We start from the raw sequence: 17912 nt of genomic DNA on the forward strand, positions 1-17912 counted from the left end.
GCCGAAAACATAAAATAAATAAATAAAATAAAATAATAAAAATAAACTTAAAGTTTTATAGCTCCAAAACTATGGGACCTACCGTAGTCGGGTCAAGACTTCACTTAGGAACTAATATGTGCGCTATCCAAAAATACATGTGTCACAATCCAAAGATGCTCACGCAGCAAGTTTTGTAGAGGCTGTTTGACTATGGTCATATAATTTGAAATAATCGTCAACTACCTCTTTAAAAATTGTTGCGGAAGTACCACAGAATTCTGAAACATGGATATTTTGATAGGGCACATACGAGTTCCTAAATAAAGTCTTGACCCGACTACGGTAGGACCCATAGTATTGGAGCTATGGATCTTTATTTTATTTTATTTTATTTATTTACTTTTTTGTATGTTTTCTGCAGGCTATTACTCCGAAAGAAAGCATTTGTGCACCCAGGTTGGTCTATACTTTTCGTCTTATGTTGGTGTCAGGAATCACCTCCCAAACTTTGTCGGTGTTGTTTTGAAACACCCTGTATATAGGTAAAGAATAGGGTATCAGTTCTAACACAGATGAGAGTAACCATGAAAATTAACTTTACACAGACCCAGTATTTTGAATATAATGCAAACCTTCGCCAACAATGGTATACCCAACTAAACTTAATGAATAGGTGGATAGAAATGCTCCTTCTTTAAGAAATGAGGGCTCTTTTTCTCTTACAAGTTAATATTGAAGGGAAATTAGATGTCGAACAGGCAGTATATGTAGAGTATCAGTTCGTCACAGAATTCTCAAATAATGCAAGAATACTTAACAAATCTAAACAGTCATAGGATGGGATCTAAAAAAAGAAAAAGGAATAGAGTATATGCTATAGGTATGGAACAAGATTTTCAGTTGGGTTATCAAATGTTATCCTAGGGAGTTCCATTAGAGAAAGTAAAAAGGAAAAAATAAATAAATAATACGAATTATGATCGAGCCTAAATTGATTTTCGTGGAGATACGGATATAGATTTTTATAGAGCGATCTTTTCCATTGGATGTTGTGTGAAGTCGTAGTTTTTTCATTTCTCAGCAGCACGAAAGACAGGTATGCGAAGCAGATAATAAAATGGCTTGAAAAAGTTGTTCTAATCTCTGAAAACCAGGCGGCGCCACAATAATACGTATCTATTGTTGAAACATTGCCTACACAACAATACTAAAATGATTAGTGATGTGTTTTTTTATTCAAATCCAAGTAGATATATAAGCCTATGGAGTTAAGATGGACGTCATTCTACGAAGTTGCTGGGAGCTTTGCTCTCCTTTTTTATTAATTTTTATCTTTAAACAATTTTTACTTTAGTACATTTTCCATTTTATTACAATCTTTACTATGTTTGGCGCCACTTTTCTTTCTATACATTATATAAGTTGAGAAACAACTTAACTGTTGACCGGCTAATCGTCCATATTGGACGGGCCATTTTGTGATACATTTTTATTTTAAAACAATAATCAGTAATATAGTCGACCTTGGCTTGATTAAGCTGTGACTCTAAAACTTTATTCCTAGGAGGAGGATCAAGACAAGACAAGACATAAGCCTATACATGTCGACTTTAAATTATAGTTATTATAAAAATGTACGAGCTTGATATACAGGATATCTCTCGAAGATAACACAGTTGAAGAAACAGGAATACCACTGTTGTAGAAAAATCAGTTTTCTAATGATGGGCCATTCATATAAACATTAGCTTAAGCCTGTCTGACTCATTAATGACCACAGATTGTACTTAAAATGGGAAATGGCATTAGTTGTCAACTTTCAAAAGGTCGCTTAACTCATCCCTTTGCCAAGCTGTTTGAAAGTCCAGGAGAGAACTCGCTCGGAATTTGAGGTTCGAGGTAAATTGGGAACTTGAAATATTTTAACGGTTTTATTATAACTTCGTTTTTAATTCATCCAAGTAGACTGAAATGAGAACTGTTGTCAGGGGAAAAACGTGCCAATTTTAGTTCCACTACAATCGATAGCTTTGTTTCTGGTGTTAAAAACTAGCGGATCCTTTGAGGTGTAATATAAGTTGCAATAAGAGGCTTGTGTTTCTTACATGCACTGCCCTGCAATCCCAAGATGGTTCCTCTGTTTCATTTATAGCATAACTTACCTTGGGCTGGACACTTTTTAGCATTGAGTATTTACATCTAAAAATCATTAAGGATTTACATCTGTTTACAACTTGATCATATTGAAGACTGAATTGTCTCGTCCACGATTCCCTAGAAATTGATTGGTAGTTTGTAGATCCGTAAGTGTGGTTCTGATGAAAGTATATATGTAAATCGATATAATGTTCAGAACCTAAATCACTAACAGCTGGAGATGAAAGGATGAAAAAGATGATGATAATTGGAGCACCTAATGAAGCATTCTGGTTGCAACACAGGGTCTTTTTATCACGGTTACTCGGAAATGTTAAACAGCAAAATTTCCTCTGATAAATCATTGAAATAATGATAAAATAAACAGGGTTTGTAGGGATTTAAAAAAAAAAAATCTGTTTACGAAGAGGCCACCATTTAACTTGAGTTCTTGCATCAGATAAATCGAGTGTTTGTAAATCACAAACTGCTTGAGATAGAAAGAAAGACGAAAAACATGGCTCTTTAGCATGGTGGCTTGGGAGGGGAGGGAATTTACCCAAAATATTTTAATAGGAGATATGCCCCTGATACAAGGAGCTGCTGAAAAGTTTGTAGCCCACTCCAGGAGTGCACATGTATTGATGACATTTGTTATTTCACGTACTCGTCCCGAAGTTCAATACATGTCCTTAGGGGTGCTCCAATTTTTGCAGACCAGAGGCTGTTCTGTAGCACTAATCACCTCCTTATCGGATTGAAAATGGCGTCCTTTCAAGTGTTGTTCGAGTTCGGAGAATAAGTAATATTACTAATAGTCTGACGGAGCTAGGCTAGGGAATAAAGAGTAGGATCCAGACATTGAAAACAGTCTCCTTTAGCTTAAAGGCTATAATTCTGAGGCATTAAACTGGAAATTTCATTTCCAGACATTGATACACTAGATAATGCAATATCAGTTGTGTTTGTGTTCAATGAACAGGTCGTTGTTTTGAAGGAACAAATTCCTCCAATTTTGTACGGCGTTGCGCTTTCAATTTGTCTTTGTTTTGTAAGTAATTCAGAGTAGTATTCTGCAGTAAATGTCTGACCCTTGAGCAAGTAGTCCCGAGTACGACTCCATCCTTATACCAGAAGAATGTTACTTTCCCAGCAGACTGTCTTTTGAACTTCTTGGGGCGAGCGAGGGTAACTTGAGTGCTGCCAGTCTCTTGACTGTTTCGTTTCAGGGTCATAAATGATATAGCCATGTTCTGTCCATGGTTACTATTCGTGGGGGAAAAAAAAAAGTGTCTGTATTGTCGTTGAAATGGGAGATGACTTCCTGTGATGTCCTCACTCTTTCAGCCCACAGTGGTTCAGAACGAGCAAAAAGCTGGCCAAAACCACATTTTTGAAAACTGCGTTAGAAGGATACTGGTTTAGTGTATGGGTTAAGAAATATTCAAAGTTTACTATATACAAATAATGAACACGAGTAACGTGTAATGAGTGAGTTACAATGGGTGGAAGTTAACCATTGTAAACATGTCTCTGAAATAGTTCCAAATAGAGTATTTGACATTCATGTCGTGATACATATGAGTATGTGATTAGAAGAAACATTTGTTATATATGGCACGAATATACCTCTCAAGCACTGCAACTATCCAAAGTGGCTATGCAGTATCTTAGATATGTACGTTTTCTCGAACAAAATATGTTAATGTGACAAAAAAAAAAAAAAAAAAAAAAAAAAATCACTTGTGATAACTGATGGTCCAGAAAACTACAGAGATTTAGTATAGTGCCCAGCGTTCCCCAGTGGAGTTGTTGAAATGGTCCGAAACAATAATCCATGATGAATTGTTTTTCATGGAGTTTAGGTGCGAATATGTGCGAGTTCGTGAAATACATGTGTTTGTGATTGTGTGTGGTGACAGTACAACGAAATTAATAATTCTTAGTTTTTACTAGTCTGTGTTTTATCATAAAGCTGACACACATCCAGCTCTATTAGAAAATGAAAGAAATGAAAGGACATTGTCAGAGGGAGCAAACACGACATGTCCAGACCTGGGTTTTGACGCAATTGGCCCTTGGTGATCGCCCAGCCCACGTTAGTGAAGACATTCGAAGAATGTTTCCAGATTTTGCAGCAAGTGTACCAAAAACTGTGTAAGAGTGGCAGAAATCATGGCATATTTATAAAGACACATACAGGATGGCTTGAGGGAGAAGAACTGACGTTTACAGTCCAGAGACAGATGGAACTTCGATCAAATCCTGGAGGTCGTCCATCGAAGGATTTCAGAGAATCTAGTGACAGAACCAAACGGAGGAAAACGGAAGACTTACGCGCATCTGCAAGTACATCGGAACTGGCCCTTATTGCCAAAATGAGTCGTCGGGCATCAGGACAAAAAGGTGCAGCAAAAGTACTTCGTACAGTGACAGAAACTATTCCGTCTAGAGCTTGTAAGATAAGGCAAGCATTTATGAGAGCAAAGGACCAAAGCATTTTATCCAAACCGTACACCAAAGAAGAGGTGCTTGCATTATTTCTCTATGCTAAGTTAACCAAAAGCCAATACAACTGTATATGTGTTGGTGCCAAAACATGCAACGCAGATATTTATCAAAGTTATCACCAATTACTCGCGGAAACATGAGATTGAGAAGCAGTTTAGAGAAAAAGGATGCTTTACCGTCGATAGGCACAAAGCAGGAGGCAGTGGAAGAAGCAATGATGGAAACACTACTAGGAGTTCTTTGCGGACCCATACCAATCTTTGCAAATAACGGGATTTCTGAACACCTCATTACACGATTATCGGTGATACTATCTGTAATCAACTCTGGACTTGATATTGATTCCAAAACTTTTGACAGTTATGCACTTGAAACAGCCAAACTCTTTGTTCACCTTTACAGTTGGTTCTATATGCCTGCTAGTGTCCACAAAATACTTGTTCATGGATTGGCTGTGATAAAGAATGCCATTTTACTAATAGGTCAGCTTTCTCAAGAGGCACGAAATAAAGACTTACGAACATTTCGTGAAGATCACTCGCGCAAATTCTCTCGCACTATTACGAATCAGGATATGTTGCATATGCTTCTGATTACTTCTGATCCCTTTCTTTCGAGTGTTAGGCATGTGGTTACTGGGAAGAAAAGATATTGCTTGACACACAAAGGAGGAGAAAGAGCCAACGGCGTCCAACAGCCAAAATAATGAAGGCATCCGATTTGCATTCAGTGATATTGACAGTGACAGTTATGATTGACGTACAGATGTGGTTGACAAAATCAATTCTAGGTTTTCATTTGTGTGTGTGAGTGTAATGAAGACTTGTATGTATGAATGTAGTGCAGATTAGTATATGTGAGTGTACTCACGTATTACATATGAATACGCAGTACTTTATTAGTGTTTAAAAACATTTCTTACTAACTTTTTCTTGCAGATAAGGCTAGTGCAACCGAACGATGAACGTATTCGTTAATTCGTAGTACGGTACTATAAATATACAATTCTCACATATTTGGGACTTTGGAAGCATTTTGCACATTTTTATAACCAATTATAGGTTTTGACCAGGTTTTTGCTCATCCTGAACCACTGTGCAGCCCTTTGATTTACAGACTGATTTTTGGGAACTCACTGTACCGAGAGTTTGGACATGCCCACAATTCCTGCCACACGTTTTGCTGAAGTTCTGCGATTTTCAAGAATGTCATGAACTTCATTCACGATTTCGGAGGCAGTCACTGTTTATGGTCTTCCTGCACATGCAGAATGTGTTGAGAAATTACCACGTTTAAACTGTGCTACGCACTTCTTGACGGAGGAGAATCCCATAGTGTATCACAGACTTCCGCATGAATTTGCTACGGTGGCTTTCCGTGGTGGAATAGAAGCTGGATGACAGCTCTGATCTCGATGTTAGTGAAATTCACTGGTTATGCACACATGATCACTTCAGGGACCTAAAAAACACAAGAATAATTTCATTATTAATACGAAAATTTGTATTTGTACAGTAAGGAACACTTCTGGATGGTACACCCATATGGAAATTTACGGCAAGAGTGTACCATCTAGAAGTGTCCTTTACTGTACATGAGAGAGATGTTCTTTAAAGCTGCAATTTCATCGTCCTACCTGCACTCCTGGGTAGGGCTACGAATTTATCAGCCCCTCGTACGTCATTGAAAAGATCGTGAAAAACAACTTTTGTAGGAAAAGTTCTTCGTGTTGGACACCTAGGTGATTTTTTTTCTTTCTTTCAGGCTGAACTGGTCTTTGCATTTGAGCTCCCAGCTTACCATGGCGAAGGTCTGCGCTATTCAGTCCTTTTCAGACTCTATTCCACGCTCTCTTTGTAGTAATTCACATGAACTATTTTCTGTGATTAAGCAGACTCCTTGACTTCAGTGTACCTTTAAGAAATGTGAAATATAAGCATAAGAAGTAAAGGCAAAACTAGCTTTTCCAACATGTAATTTTAATGGTAGAGATCAGTTCTGCGTCTGATCATAGAATTGTAATTGTGGTATAAAACACGGCACCAGCCTCTATAGGAGAATATGATTGATCTGGTAGGATTAGTTAGCGTAGCGATTAACGGTTAGCACGGAAGTTCGAGGCATAGGTTTGATCCATGATCCAGTCGAACATTTACTCTTTTTAAAGAAATCAGTTAAAAATAGTCTTTGCCGCTCACTGTTTAATTTGATTTCTAAATTTGAGTGGTTGTTTCGAAAGTTGCAGACACTACAGATTCCTTTTGAACTTCCCGTAGTAGGAGTATAAATGCATCCAATTCATTAACTTAATTGCCTTTATTGTGAAGGTGATCATAACTAAAGGTACAAAAAGTTTCCACTCAAGACAATGCAGACTTATTCTCACGCGGGTGTACCTGAAAAATAATTTGCACTGCTATGATTTGTTAGTAGGATTTCATTAATTGTATGTTGTGTCAAGAAGTGAGTATTTGTCTTGTTTTATGTATGGATAATATGGAATATCTTTTTACTTCTAGGTCAAACCTATCCCAAGGCTGGACAAACTGTAGTGGTTCATTATACAGGTAAGTTATTAGTCTCATATAAATATTATAATGTTTTGCGTTGTTACGTAATTAATTTCATATCTAACTATGATAATTTGAGGATTACTGTACTGTTTAATAGAACAAATGAACATGGCAAAACTTCTCTCCCTGAGTGAGTCATTTTTGTAAGATTGCATATGTCATATACCATCGAAAAGGCTAAGTGTATTTTTATTTATTTATTTATTTATTCGTTGAGAATGGTAGTGCACGTGGTCTGTTTTGGGAGAACGGCATTTTTCGATGTTGACCTTGTATCGTGAGGCAGTAAAGCCAAATACGAGAACCGTTGCTTTTTATCTGGTATGTAAAGAAAAGAAAATTGCTGACATGGGAGTGATTATAATTCGTTAGTATAATTACTGGTGCTACAATATTCGCACATTGTAGCTACAATAATTTGGCAGGCATTTTAAGATGTTAACTGCCTCATTTTGCGTTTAACGTTCGAAGAGAGCGCCTAGTGCAAAAATAATAGTAGAGGTGTTGAGGGGTGTTAAAAGTATCTATTAATTCACTTCTGCAGAGTGTTGTATGACCCCTGGCGTTTTCGTAGATAGTTTGTTTTCCATGATTGCAAAATATATTATCTTTCATCCAGCTGCAGAGGGTAGGTAGATGGTGTTCCAGGAAATGAGCATAACATTCAGCAGTGGCTGTTCTTCGTTATACTGTGTGCGAAGATAACTTTGGTAGTCATATGCCAGTATCATCACATCCACATTTGCGGGTTCTTTTAATATTATTAATATTTTAAAGGCATGGTGAAGACAAGTGATGCCGTTTCAGTTAAGTTGATAAGATGAAGCTCACATTTTTATAAAGACCCAGGTTGAAATCATGCACATTCTTAGACCTTTTATTTCTGCACGTCATCAGTAAGATTGTTTCACCCATTTCGTCAGATCTCTATGCATACCCGTGTTCTTTAACATATGGTAGTGAAATGTTCAATGTAACTTCTGATTCTTTGGTGGCCCTGTAACATGTAAAGTCAATCCAAGTGAGTGCGTATCTTTTGCGGTACGAAAGGTTCTTTATCGTATTTCGGCTGATTCACGGTTACCGTGAAACGCCTTTGTTCATTTGGCAATGGGTACGGTAGAACTGAGTTTCCATAAGCGTCGTGTAACCTTGTTCCATTTGCAGTGAGTTTCTCCTACGTTCAGCGTGCAACTTGGTGAATACTCATTGTTACGTGTGCGTAAATATTTAGGACATATTATTTGCTATAATTCCCTAACGCGGACCAACAATCTATAACCAACCCGTAGAAATGCTTACACAGCATAATTATTCTTAATTTGTTAGAGCTTGTAGACAGTTGTGTTTTAGCTGTGTTGCCAGTTTTAAAGTCCTCATAGCGAGTTCTCTGATAGCACATCTTTTGGTTGATCCTCCTGGTTGATCTCATACCATCTGCCTTACCATAATGTGCCAGTTTATTTGTAATACATTACTACTGAGTGTGAACTATTTTGATTACATTAAATTAGATAAATGTGAGTGTAAAATGCGGAAGGCATTGGTATAGCCTATATGTGCATTTGTGGTAGCCGAATTGTACGTTGCATTTTTTGAATAACATGGTTCAGCTTTTGAATTGGACAAATTTGGATATTTTAAACTTCGTGTTTGAGGAGTCCCAACTTCATCCTTTAGAATTCTGAGAGGTAACACGTTGCGGTCGCGAATTTGAAGCAAAACTTTAGGCAACCAGAGTAAGTCAGCAGGTTCAGTAGCAGGGTCATTGGCCTCCTCACTATATAATATTAATAACTACAAATGCGCATGACTTTCTACGTGCATTCCTTACACACGAGTTCGTAGCTGTATCACCAAGCACTTGCTCCAAAAACACTAACCTCGTAGATTGAATGTTGCATTAAAAGTAAAGCGATTTACATAGCTTTCTGAAGGTTGTACGTAAGTTAAATATACCAGATATAGTTAACAGAAATAAAATTCTAAAAGCATTTTACTCATTATCGTCTGTAGTTAAGCTTAAAGGTATATCTGTATACGTCAGAGCCAGTAGTTTGTGCACAATTCGTACTTTTTACATTTTTTTTTTTTCTGTTAAGAATTGGAACTCCCTACCTCCAATATTGAAAGTAGCAATGAGGTAGCTGTCTTCAGTGCACTTCATAATACATCAGAAACATTCATTCTAATATAACTTTTTGTTAATTTTGTGCTCAAAGAAGTATAATTTTACGGCATCTTATTTTACAACAAAGTATGAAATTCGGTGCATTTTTAAGGACAACTGATTGCCATATGAAAGAAAATAAGGAAAAACGTTCACTTGAACTTAGATTTATCTGTAATAGCCAAAGAATCGACCTTGAGAGAAGGATATAAGAATTTAAAAGGAAACCGATATCATATGAGTTCTTTCTTTCTTTCCCTACCTCCCAGTTAATTATAGTATGTAATTCATAAGTGATTTATTTCAATGTTTCAGGTACGTTGGAGAATGGCTCGAAGTTTGATTCTTCCCGTGATCGAGGAGTACCCTTCAAATTCAGACTAGGTCGTGGCGAAGTAATAAAAGGCTGGGATCAGGGAGTAGCGCAGGTAATTAATTAAAAATCTTAAACCCTCTACTGGTTTGTGAATTTGCTATGTTTTTGGATACAGAGGTAGATTCGTTTGTATTGAGCCGAATTTGAATGTACCACTTACCTAGATGATGTCATGTTTCCACCATCAATTTTGTTCGATTTGCACAGTTTCTACTGATTATTGCCCGCATCGCAGTTTCAATTGCAGCTGGACCATGGGCATTCCATCCCACTTCTCTTGACAGGGTTCCCACAGGCCGAAGACCGTGCGGATTCGACGATGGGACAGGTCCCGCATGAGAAGTTCGAAAGCACAATAGTCCATTGGGCTGACATCTGGAATCTTGACAGGGATATCAGAGAAGGGAATTGCCGAAATTCAAGTTTTTTGTTCCATACGGCGATATAATTTCAGCGATGTTTTTGCCGTGTGGCTGGATGCCGTGTCTTGCTGCAGTTCAAACTGGTTTACGTCTGGTAGTACGCAGCATGCTCCGACGTTTCGCTTCACCTTTCGGAGACGCAGTTTGCGCCTGTATGAAAACTGCCACAATCATGAAATTCGCGCACTGGCGGAAGAACGTGCTTCGGCGGCCCTTGCCATGTGTATGTAATGACCCGAACTTCTAGCGATCAACCGCGAGATAACGTTCATACAACCTCTTGCAGTTCTTTTTCACTCAGGCACATAACAGGTTTCAGGGCGTACACTACTTTTGCGAATGATCGTGAGACGCGATTGATTGTCTTCTGCGATGTGCGGCATTTGCTGACCATCGCACGCTTTGTGGGGATTTTCGGAGGTCACGGGGTCCTTTTCACAGGAGGCCGGTTTCTAACTGCTCGCGTCGGTGTGGTGGCCCCACGACTCTTTGCAGCATTATTTCCGAATAGGATCCACAGTGGCACGACCTGAACGAAAATTACACACTTGACGTTTATACGATACACCGTGAACTTAGCGTCGGAAAAGGCCACAATGAATCCCTCTTAGAATCTGCTCAGTTTCGGCGGCATTAAACTACGCTCGACCACACTGCTATGCTGCGTGACTAACAAGATAATCTCACGGCGATGGGTTGCGCATGCGTGGCACAGTTGCATATTGTCTTCGACTCAGTATAAGTGAATCACCCTCTATATTTTTGTTAATAAACAAACATGAAAAGGTATGAGAATAGTTAAGAAGCAATAATAGTGTTTAAAAGAATATGGATAAAGAAGGAAAGAGCAAAAGCGAAAACGGATTGTTACAAATGAATAAGTAGACTCGGAAAGAAATATCTGCAATGATTAATGCGGTTCAGGATGAAAACTATTTTGATTACCTATCAAGTATATATGTAGTAGATAAAGGAATATGTAGTGAAATACACGCTGTAGAACCCCTGATTTGATGATATGCATCAGGAACTGAATCAATTCCAGCTTCATGGCTGAAGTCGGGAGGGGTCATCTTACAGATGCTAGCAGGAGGAAGAAATTCTAAAGGAATGGAAAGAATCGAATAATTCGAAGAATCGAATTGTGCATAATTTAGGAGAATGTAATAACGACTGCAACTTTTATCGAGGGATGTTACCGATCTTAACATTATCGTGGCACAGTTAATGCTGTATAGATAGTGATCAAGGTCTAATAAATAGGTCAACACTAAACCAAATATTCTACTCACAAATTTCGGAAGTAGTGGTAATATGCTGAGGCAGTTCACTAATACGAGGAAATTCTTTTTCTTTCAAAATTTGTAATTAAAGTAAAGAGGATATCTTTTCATTCTTTTTAAACTTCACTGCAGAGTACGTGACTAGGGAAGATTAAAGCCTATCTTTGGAAGGGGGGAATCACTTACTTGTATGATCGAAATGTAAATTTTTAATAGATGACTAAATAGACACTTTCGAAATGCATGATACTACTTGTATAAAAATTAAAAGTGAAATGTATAAAATCATAATTTTACCTATCGTATTGTAAGAATAAAAACATTGTCGTTGACATGAAAAGCAAATTGAGAATTTCAAAAACTGAGAAGTGGTTTTGATGGGGAAAAAAGGTGAACATGCAGGTGAATTTTGGAATATTCATAATGCTTAAGAGTGTACACAGAAGTTCAGTAGTTAAGCTAACAAACTTACAAACCCAAACTATTATTTAGTGATAGATGCTATGAGGTGAATATTAAATTAGTAAAATAATAAAGCGTAGTTATGCATCTGAGATCCTCTTCATTTTAGTAAATCCTAATATTTCGGCTTGCTTGCGAATCGTTCACAATCATTGGTTACTTTTTGCAGGCTGAAACTCCTATATCACCATTGGCTGCTTGTAAGTCTTGTAAAATGAACCTCGTACGCCCGGGTTACACGAGATTTGCAAAACACTTACTACACTCTTAACACTTCGTTTGCCATTATTATTCGTCCACTAACACACGAATGAACAAATGCTATATTTTGTAAGTTGCATCAAACGGTATTTCTTGATAATTTCGACTTACCACTTTGCACACTGGTTCCCATATATACTACACTCACATGTATAGTTGTAATTTATTTACAACTATGTACAAATTTCTGATCAAGTATTTAAATATTCTTATTAGTTCACGAACTTGACGAGAAAAATGGACAGTTTTATTTATTTATTTATTTATTTTTATTTCAATGCGCTGTATTAATTGGAACCATTATTCTTTCCTAAAATGAATAATTTAGTGGTATGTTTTCCAATGTGCTTTTCTGTAGAGTTTCTGAATGCTCGGTAGAAAGAAAGTTTTCTAAGTATTGACTTTTATTAGCTGATACCGGAGAGAGTTATTTCTTTCCTGTATACAGAAGTGCTAAATTTCTTTGTCTGGTGCATGTGAATATCCAAGAAATTCAAACCGAATTCAGCAGTATTCATGAAAATATAAAATTCACTGTAGAAAATGAGCGCGAAATACAGGGATTACTTTCAGGAATTTTTAAAATACCAAACCCAAGACTTATCACGGTTTAGAGTTGACAGAATCTTGATCTGCCTACTACAGGGATACACACGAAGTTGAATGTCATTTGCGATTCCTAATACGAGAAAAATATATTTGTATCCATAGTGAGGAATTTGTACTAGTTGTAAATAAATTAAATTTTATTCATTAACAGTGAGTATAGCCAGGGCGCAAAATTTCCGGTCGCCATTGGTGACTAGAAATTTAGAGCGGCGATTAGTGTTCATTTGGAATGGTTTCTGCCTAAACTCACAGGGCCCCGCAGTTTGTTTCGCACGAAAACAATTGTCACTGAGCGAGAGAAAACACAGAATATGAAGTCTTTCTCTGTCAAACCAAAGGCCGTGGGGGTCTCATAATTTGTGAGAGATATTGGCGAGTACGTCTGACTTTGAAATTTTGCGCCCTAGTATTGTATACATGGGAACCAGTGTGCGAATTGACAAGTAGAAATTAGCCTCAAGAAATAACATTTGTGCAAAAACCGTTACAAAAAATAGAAGTTCTTTATTCGTGTGTTAGTGGACGGATAATAATTGTAAACGAAGTGTTAAAGATGAAATAAGGGTTTTACAAAGCTAGCGTATTCTGGGAATACTGGGTTCAGTTTCTTCACAGAACTTGAAAGCAGTCAATGATTGTGTTATAGGAGTTCAGCCTGCGGGAAGCAACAAAGGGTTCGAGCGAGTTTGAAATAGTACGAGTAATGCCAGTTAACATGAGAGGACCACGAAGCTTTATTATCTTACTAACGAGCTATTAGTTAGGTGTTTTAAATATATAACACCATTCTATACAACAAAACATCCTGTGATAAATTTTTTTTTAAAAAAAAGTAGTATTCTTGATATATGTTCACTATATTCGAAATTAAGAACGACATCATACTATAAAATTTAAGTCCAGCCTTGATATTTTCTGCGCTTGTCAGCATATCATAGTTGTAAATTCATAAGTAGATTTTTTAATGATTTTGTGTAACTTTTTTAAGAGTATTGAATTTATGCATTTTAATTTAGGAATAAATAGGTAATTTAATCGTACTTTTTATTAACGTAATTAGTGATGACAAAATCCTAGCCAGGGAGAATGGATGAAAAGCCTTTAAGCTAACCAAGAAGATTGTAAAGGATAGTGTAAAACAAAATAGTGGATAGCCAATCAGTTACAAAATTTCATGCAGGTGAAAAGAACACCGCATTTTAAGTATTGATATTTGAAACAAAACTCCCTACGAAAGGAATTAATGTCGTCAAATACAAGCACGGTTTTTCATTATAAACTCATTCAGTTTCTTTCAGACATTATATGCATAATTAGTGATGCCAGTTTCTTTCAGACATTATATGCATATGCAACATCGAATGTCCAATATGCCTCATACCCAAAACATGTCCCAATACTTATTTCAAACACAAACATGAAAAATAAATAGGGAATCAATAATTCTTTCTTAAAAACTTGCAGTTCTGCTTTTGGTGATGAGGATGCTATGAAAATTGATAGAGTCGTGAAGCTAAAAAGGTATCTAATCGCTTCGTAGGTAATTTAATAAAAATATACAAGATGAGTCAAAAGTCCCTTACCACCCCTTATAAAGTGAAAGCGAGTTTAGATAGCCATAATTAGTAACTGTTGGGACACGTTAATTCGAGAGGCCAAGAACTTTTTTAGTTACTTTGTGTTTGTCCTCAGGGAACATGAAAGTGTTTTTTAAGAATAGGTAATAATGCAACTAACTACTTTTAGTAAGGGAATAAAAGTTTTGTTTAATATTATACTTAATTTTCTGTTACATGTAATAAGTGGTTTCATAGTAATGTATTCAAGGGTGACTATCCCTGCAAGGGTATAGCCCTCCAAATTTTTACCATTTTCCCCAGATGTTCTCAAGGGCACAAAGCCGCCTGTGGATACCCGTGATGTAATTGATATATTTGCGACATTAAAGGCTAACATAAACGTATGTGCGTTTTAATTGATGCAAGCTTATGATGTTACGTGACAAATCAGTGCGAACTGTAGTGTTATAAATGTAAATTTTCTGAAACGTTTGTTTTGATTTCAGATGTGTGTAGGACAGCGAGCTCGCCTTACGTGTTCACCTGATTATGCTTATGGCTCTAGAGGACATCCAGGAATATATCCTTTTCATTCTTTTATTTTTAAAATAAAGATTTCGTTTGGATGTTGTGAACCATAACACCAAAGGCTTACTTACGTAAATCCGAGTTACAATCTAATCGCGGATATTATCAGCGATAAATTTTTGCTATCAGTGCATTTTTTCTTCAACATTTACGTTGCTCGAAGAATTACTTGAATAAACATCAACGTGCTATATATCTATGCACATTAATTTGTGAAAAATTAAGTTTAAAACAATAGACTGTCAAGTGACTCATAAATTTCTCATATTGTAAAAACAAATATTGCTCAGTTTTCGCCTTTATTCTAGATCGACCAATTGTTCTTATATAGTATAAACCTACCCCCCCCCTCTCTCTCTCTCTCTCTCTCTCTCTCTCTCTCTCTCTCTCTCACACACACACACACACACACACACACTCACTCACTCACTCACACACACTTCATCACTCGACACTACTTATCCGTAAAGGGATATTTTTAATTTTTGTATCCCTTGAGAAATTTTATGAATTTATATCGTGCAATAAGAAAATATGCATTGATGATGGCCAAAATTTCACTGAAACTTCTAAGATTGCGTTATAACTCGGATTTAGGTGAGTGTTGAATTATTCTTTGATACGCATCCTATAATTTTATTAAATTGTGAAGTGTAATTTGCAAATGGAATCATAACGTTATATAATACCTCAGTATGGAGTGTGATGGCCAACTACGGTTTAGTGCCAGTCATGGATATAAATGGTTATTCATTTTAGCTCCTACGTGGCTATATGGTTAACATACGCACCTTCGAGGTAGGAGTCTGGGTTCGATTTTTGATGCGAACTGTGTAAAATGGAGTCCACGTTAATCTGTAGATCCGTGCCTGTCTTGATACTGAGGAAGGAACGTTTAATTCCAAATCAACTAGCCCAGTAATGCACTGATGGTTGGTCGGATCTAACCCGCGAATACATATGAGGGGTAAGGGGAAAAAACAAGGAATGTCACAAAACTGCATTTTCGAGATAACGGCGTTTTAATATTGAAAACCGCGTACAAAGAATAGGATTATGAAATATTTGGCCACTTTTTACATTAACATTTCTACATCTACGAATGCATGGTATAGATAGTCAAATAGTGCCAAGAGTCACCAACAGATAGGACAGATAGGACAAAGCATCCGAAAAAGCACATACATGGACATTCCTTGTTTTTTCCCCGTACCCTTCATATGAAAAAATGATTTGTTTCTTAACTCAATGCGTAACAGTATTGGTAGCCATCATAATAAACCTGAATCGAGACCTGACTTTTAACTGAAAATATTTGTTCTAGTCTTTGGATATCAAGCCCATTCTACAATTTAAGTCCGTTCTTACCTGGCTTTTTTATATAAATCAAAATTCATATTTCATAGTTCCAAATGTATTAGCTCAGACCCTAAGCGGCCAAGACACATGAAAAACAAGGATACGCAGAATAGAACAGAGATTCAGAAAATTAATAACTTAACGCACATTCGGCGAATCGTCGCTTCAGGAATAGCTGGAGAAAAGGAAAATGGACCAGAGTATATGGTTCTTTTGTTCTAGCACGTAGTGCGTTATAAATTGGCTCCGGATTAACCAATCTGTTCTTACTTTTAAACTAGAATAGAGCTATTTGTATTCTTCCGCTATTATTACATGCAGTGACCTTGCTATAGTAGGGAGAGTTGCAAAAATACACGATTGTAACATCATTAATCACGTAGAGTACGTATATTATGTTTTTTAAAAAGCCACAGTAATTACAAGCGAGTCAGTAATAATTTGATCTGTATATAAGCAAACGCAGATTTCCTGCGTTGGGCTATTATACTGAGAAATATTAAGAAAATCTCGGTCAAGAACGGCAACATCTTCCACAAATTGGAAAATTCAAGCTCTGTTTATATTTAAATTTGTCACAGCCTCGCTATCACTCATTGGTTGCCACTGTAATGACTTGATCATGGAGAATGCTCAATTGTGAATACAGCTATGTTTCACTTAAATGTGACATCAGTAGAGTTTCCATGTTTCTTGACTAAAAAGCCAAGACACTGTATGACAATTTACAGTATATTCATAGTTATGCACTTGCTTTATACTGAAATATCAGAATTAGGTTAATAATCACCAAAAGTGACAGAGTAGATTACTCTTAGCAGTTTTTTTTAATATCGCACGAATGATGACTTACGAGGTACATACCAAAAATATGTGCCGTTTACATGTAACTCCGATCAGTTTCAATACTTGGGTGAGACTTTACCTTCACTATTCAACGTAATCTTCGAAGTCATTTTGGGGTTTGGGTTTGAGACACTGGTATAGGCACTTTCGAGGGAACTTTCAGATAAAAGAACATGCATGACCTGTAAGGAATCCTTCTTAGGAAACTTAACATCACTGGGAGTAAGATCTAGGGAATAGGGTGGATGTGGAAAAGTTCCGATGTGTTTCGGTTGCAAAATGTTGACGACAATGTAGGGGATTTCCCCAACTTTTGGAGGGGGAAATCCTGAACTTACGAGCTGTGGTCGATTTTCTTTCAGTATAGGAAGCAATCTCTTCTCCGAAAGCTGCACACAATAATCGTAGTGATATCCTTTTGGTACAGGGATAACTAGAATTACACTTTTATCCTAGATTATTGAATAAAATAGTTTTTCGTTTCAGGAAGGGTAAGGAGGAATTCTTCCACTGTTTAACTGACGTTTTGTTTCTGGATTGAACAGCGGAACGCGGAGTCAATTATCCATTCGTATCACTATTTCTTGTTGGGAGGCCATTTGCAATTGTCTTGTGGGATATATTTTTTACCTCGCCCAATTGCTTACGGTTCCAAGGTCAGCTGATCTATCTCAACTTCAGCTGCTCAGTTAGTATGCGTTCCACAGTGCCGTGTGATGACCCTGTTAAGTTGCAGGTATTCTCCACAGTTCTCAGTCTGTCCTTCACTACCACG

At 37.0% G+C, this 17912-nt stretch overlaps 1 protein-coding gene across 1 annotated transcript in view; it reads left to right on the forward strand.

Moving 5' to 3' along the window:
• Fkbp12 (peptidyl-prolyl cis-trans isomerase Fkbp12) overlaps nucleotides 1–17912 on the forward strand; it is a 35656-nt gene that overhangs the window by 13259 nt on the left and 4485 nt on the right. The window contains exons 2-4 of the mRNA XM_081743082.1: nucleotides 7149–7196; nucleotides 9688–9800; nucleotides 14851–14924. Coding sequence (XP_081599208.1) covers nucleotides 7149–7196; nucleotides 9688–9800; nucleotides 14851–14924 — 235 coding nt within the window. The remainder of the gene's footprint in view (nucleotides 1–7148; nucleotides 7197–9687; nucleotides 9801–14850; nucleotides 14925–17912) is intronic.

Source organism: Thermobia domestica, chromosome 2 (genome assembly GCF_964235325.1).
Source record: "Thermobia domestica chromosome 2, izTheDome1.hap1.1, whole genome shotgun sequence".
Taxonomy (NCBI): domain Eukaryota; kingdom Metazoa; phylum Arthropoda; class Insecta; order Zygentoma; family Lepismatidae; genus Thermobia; species Thermobia domestica.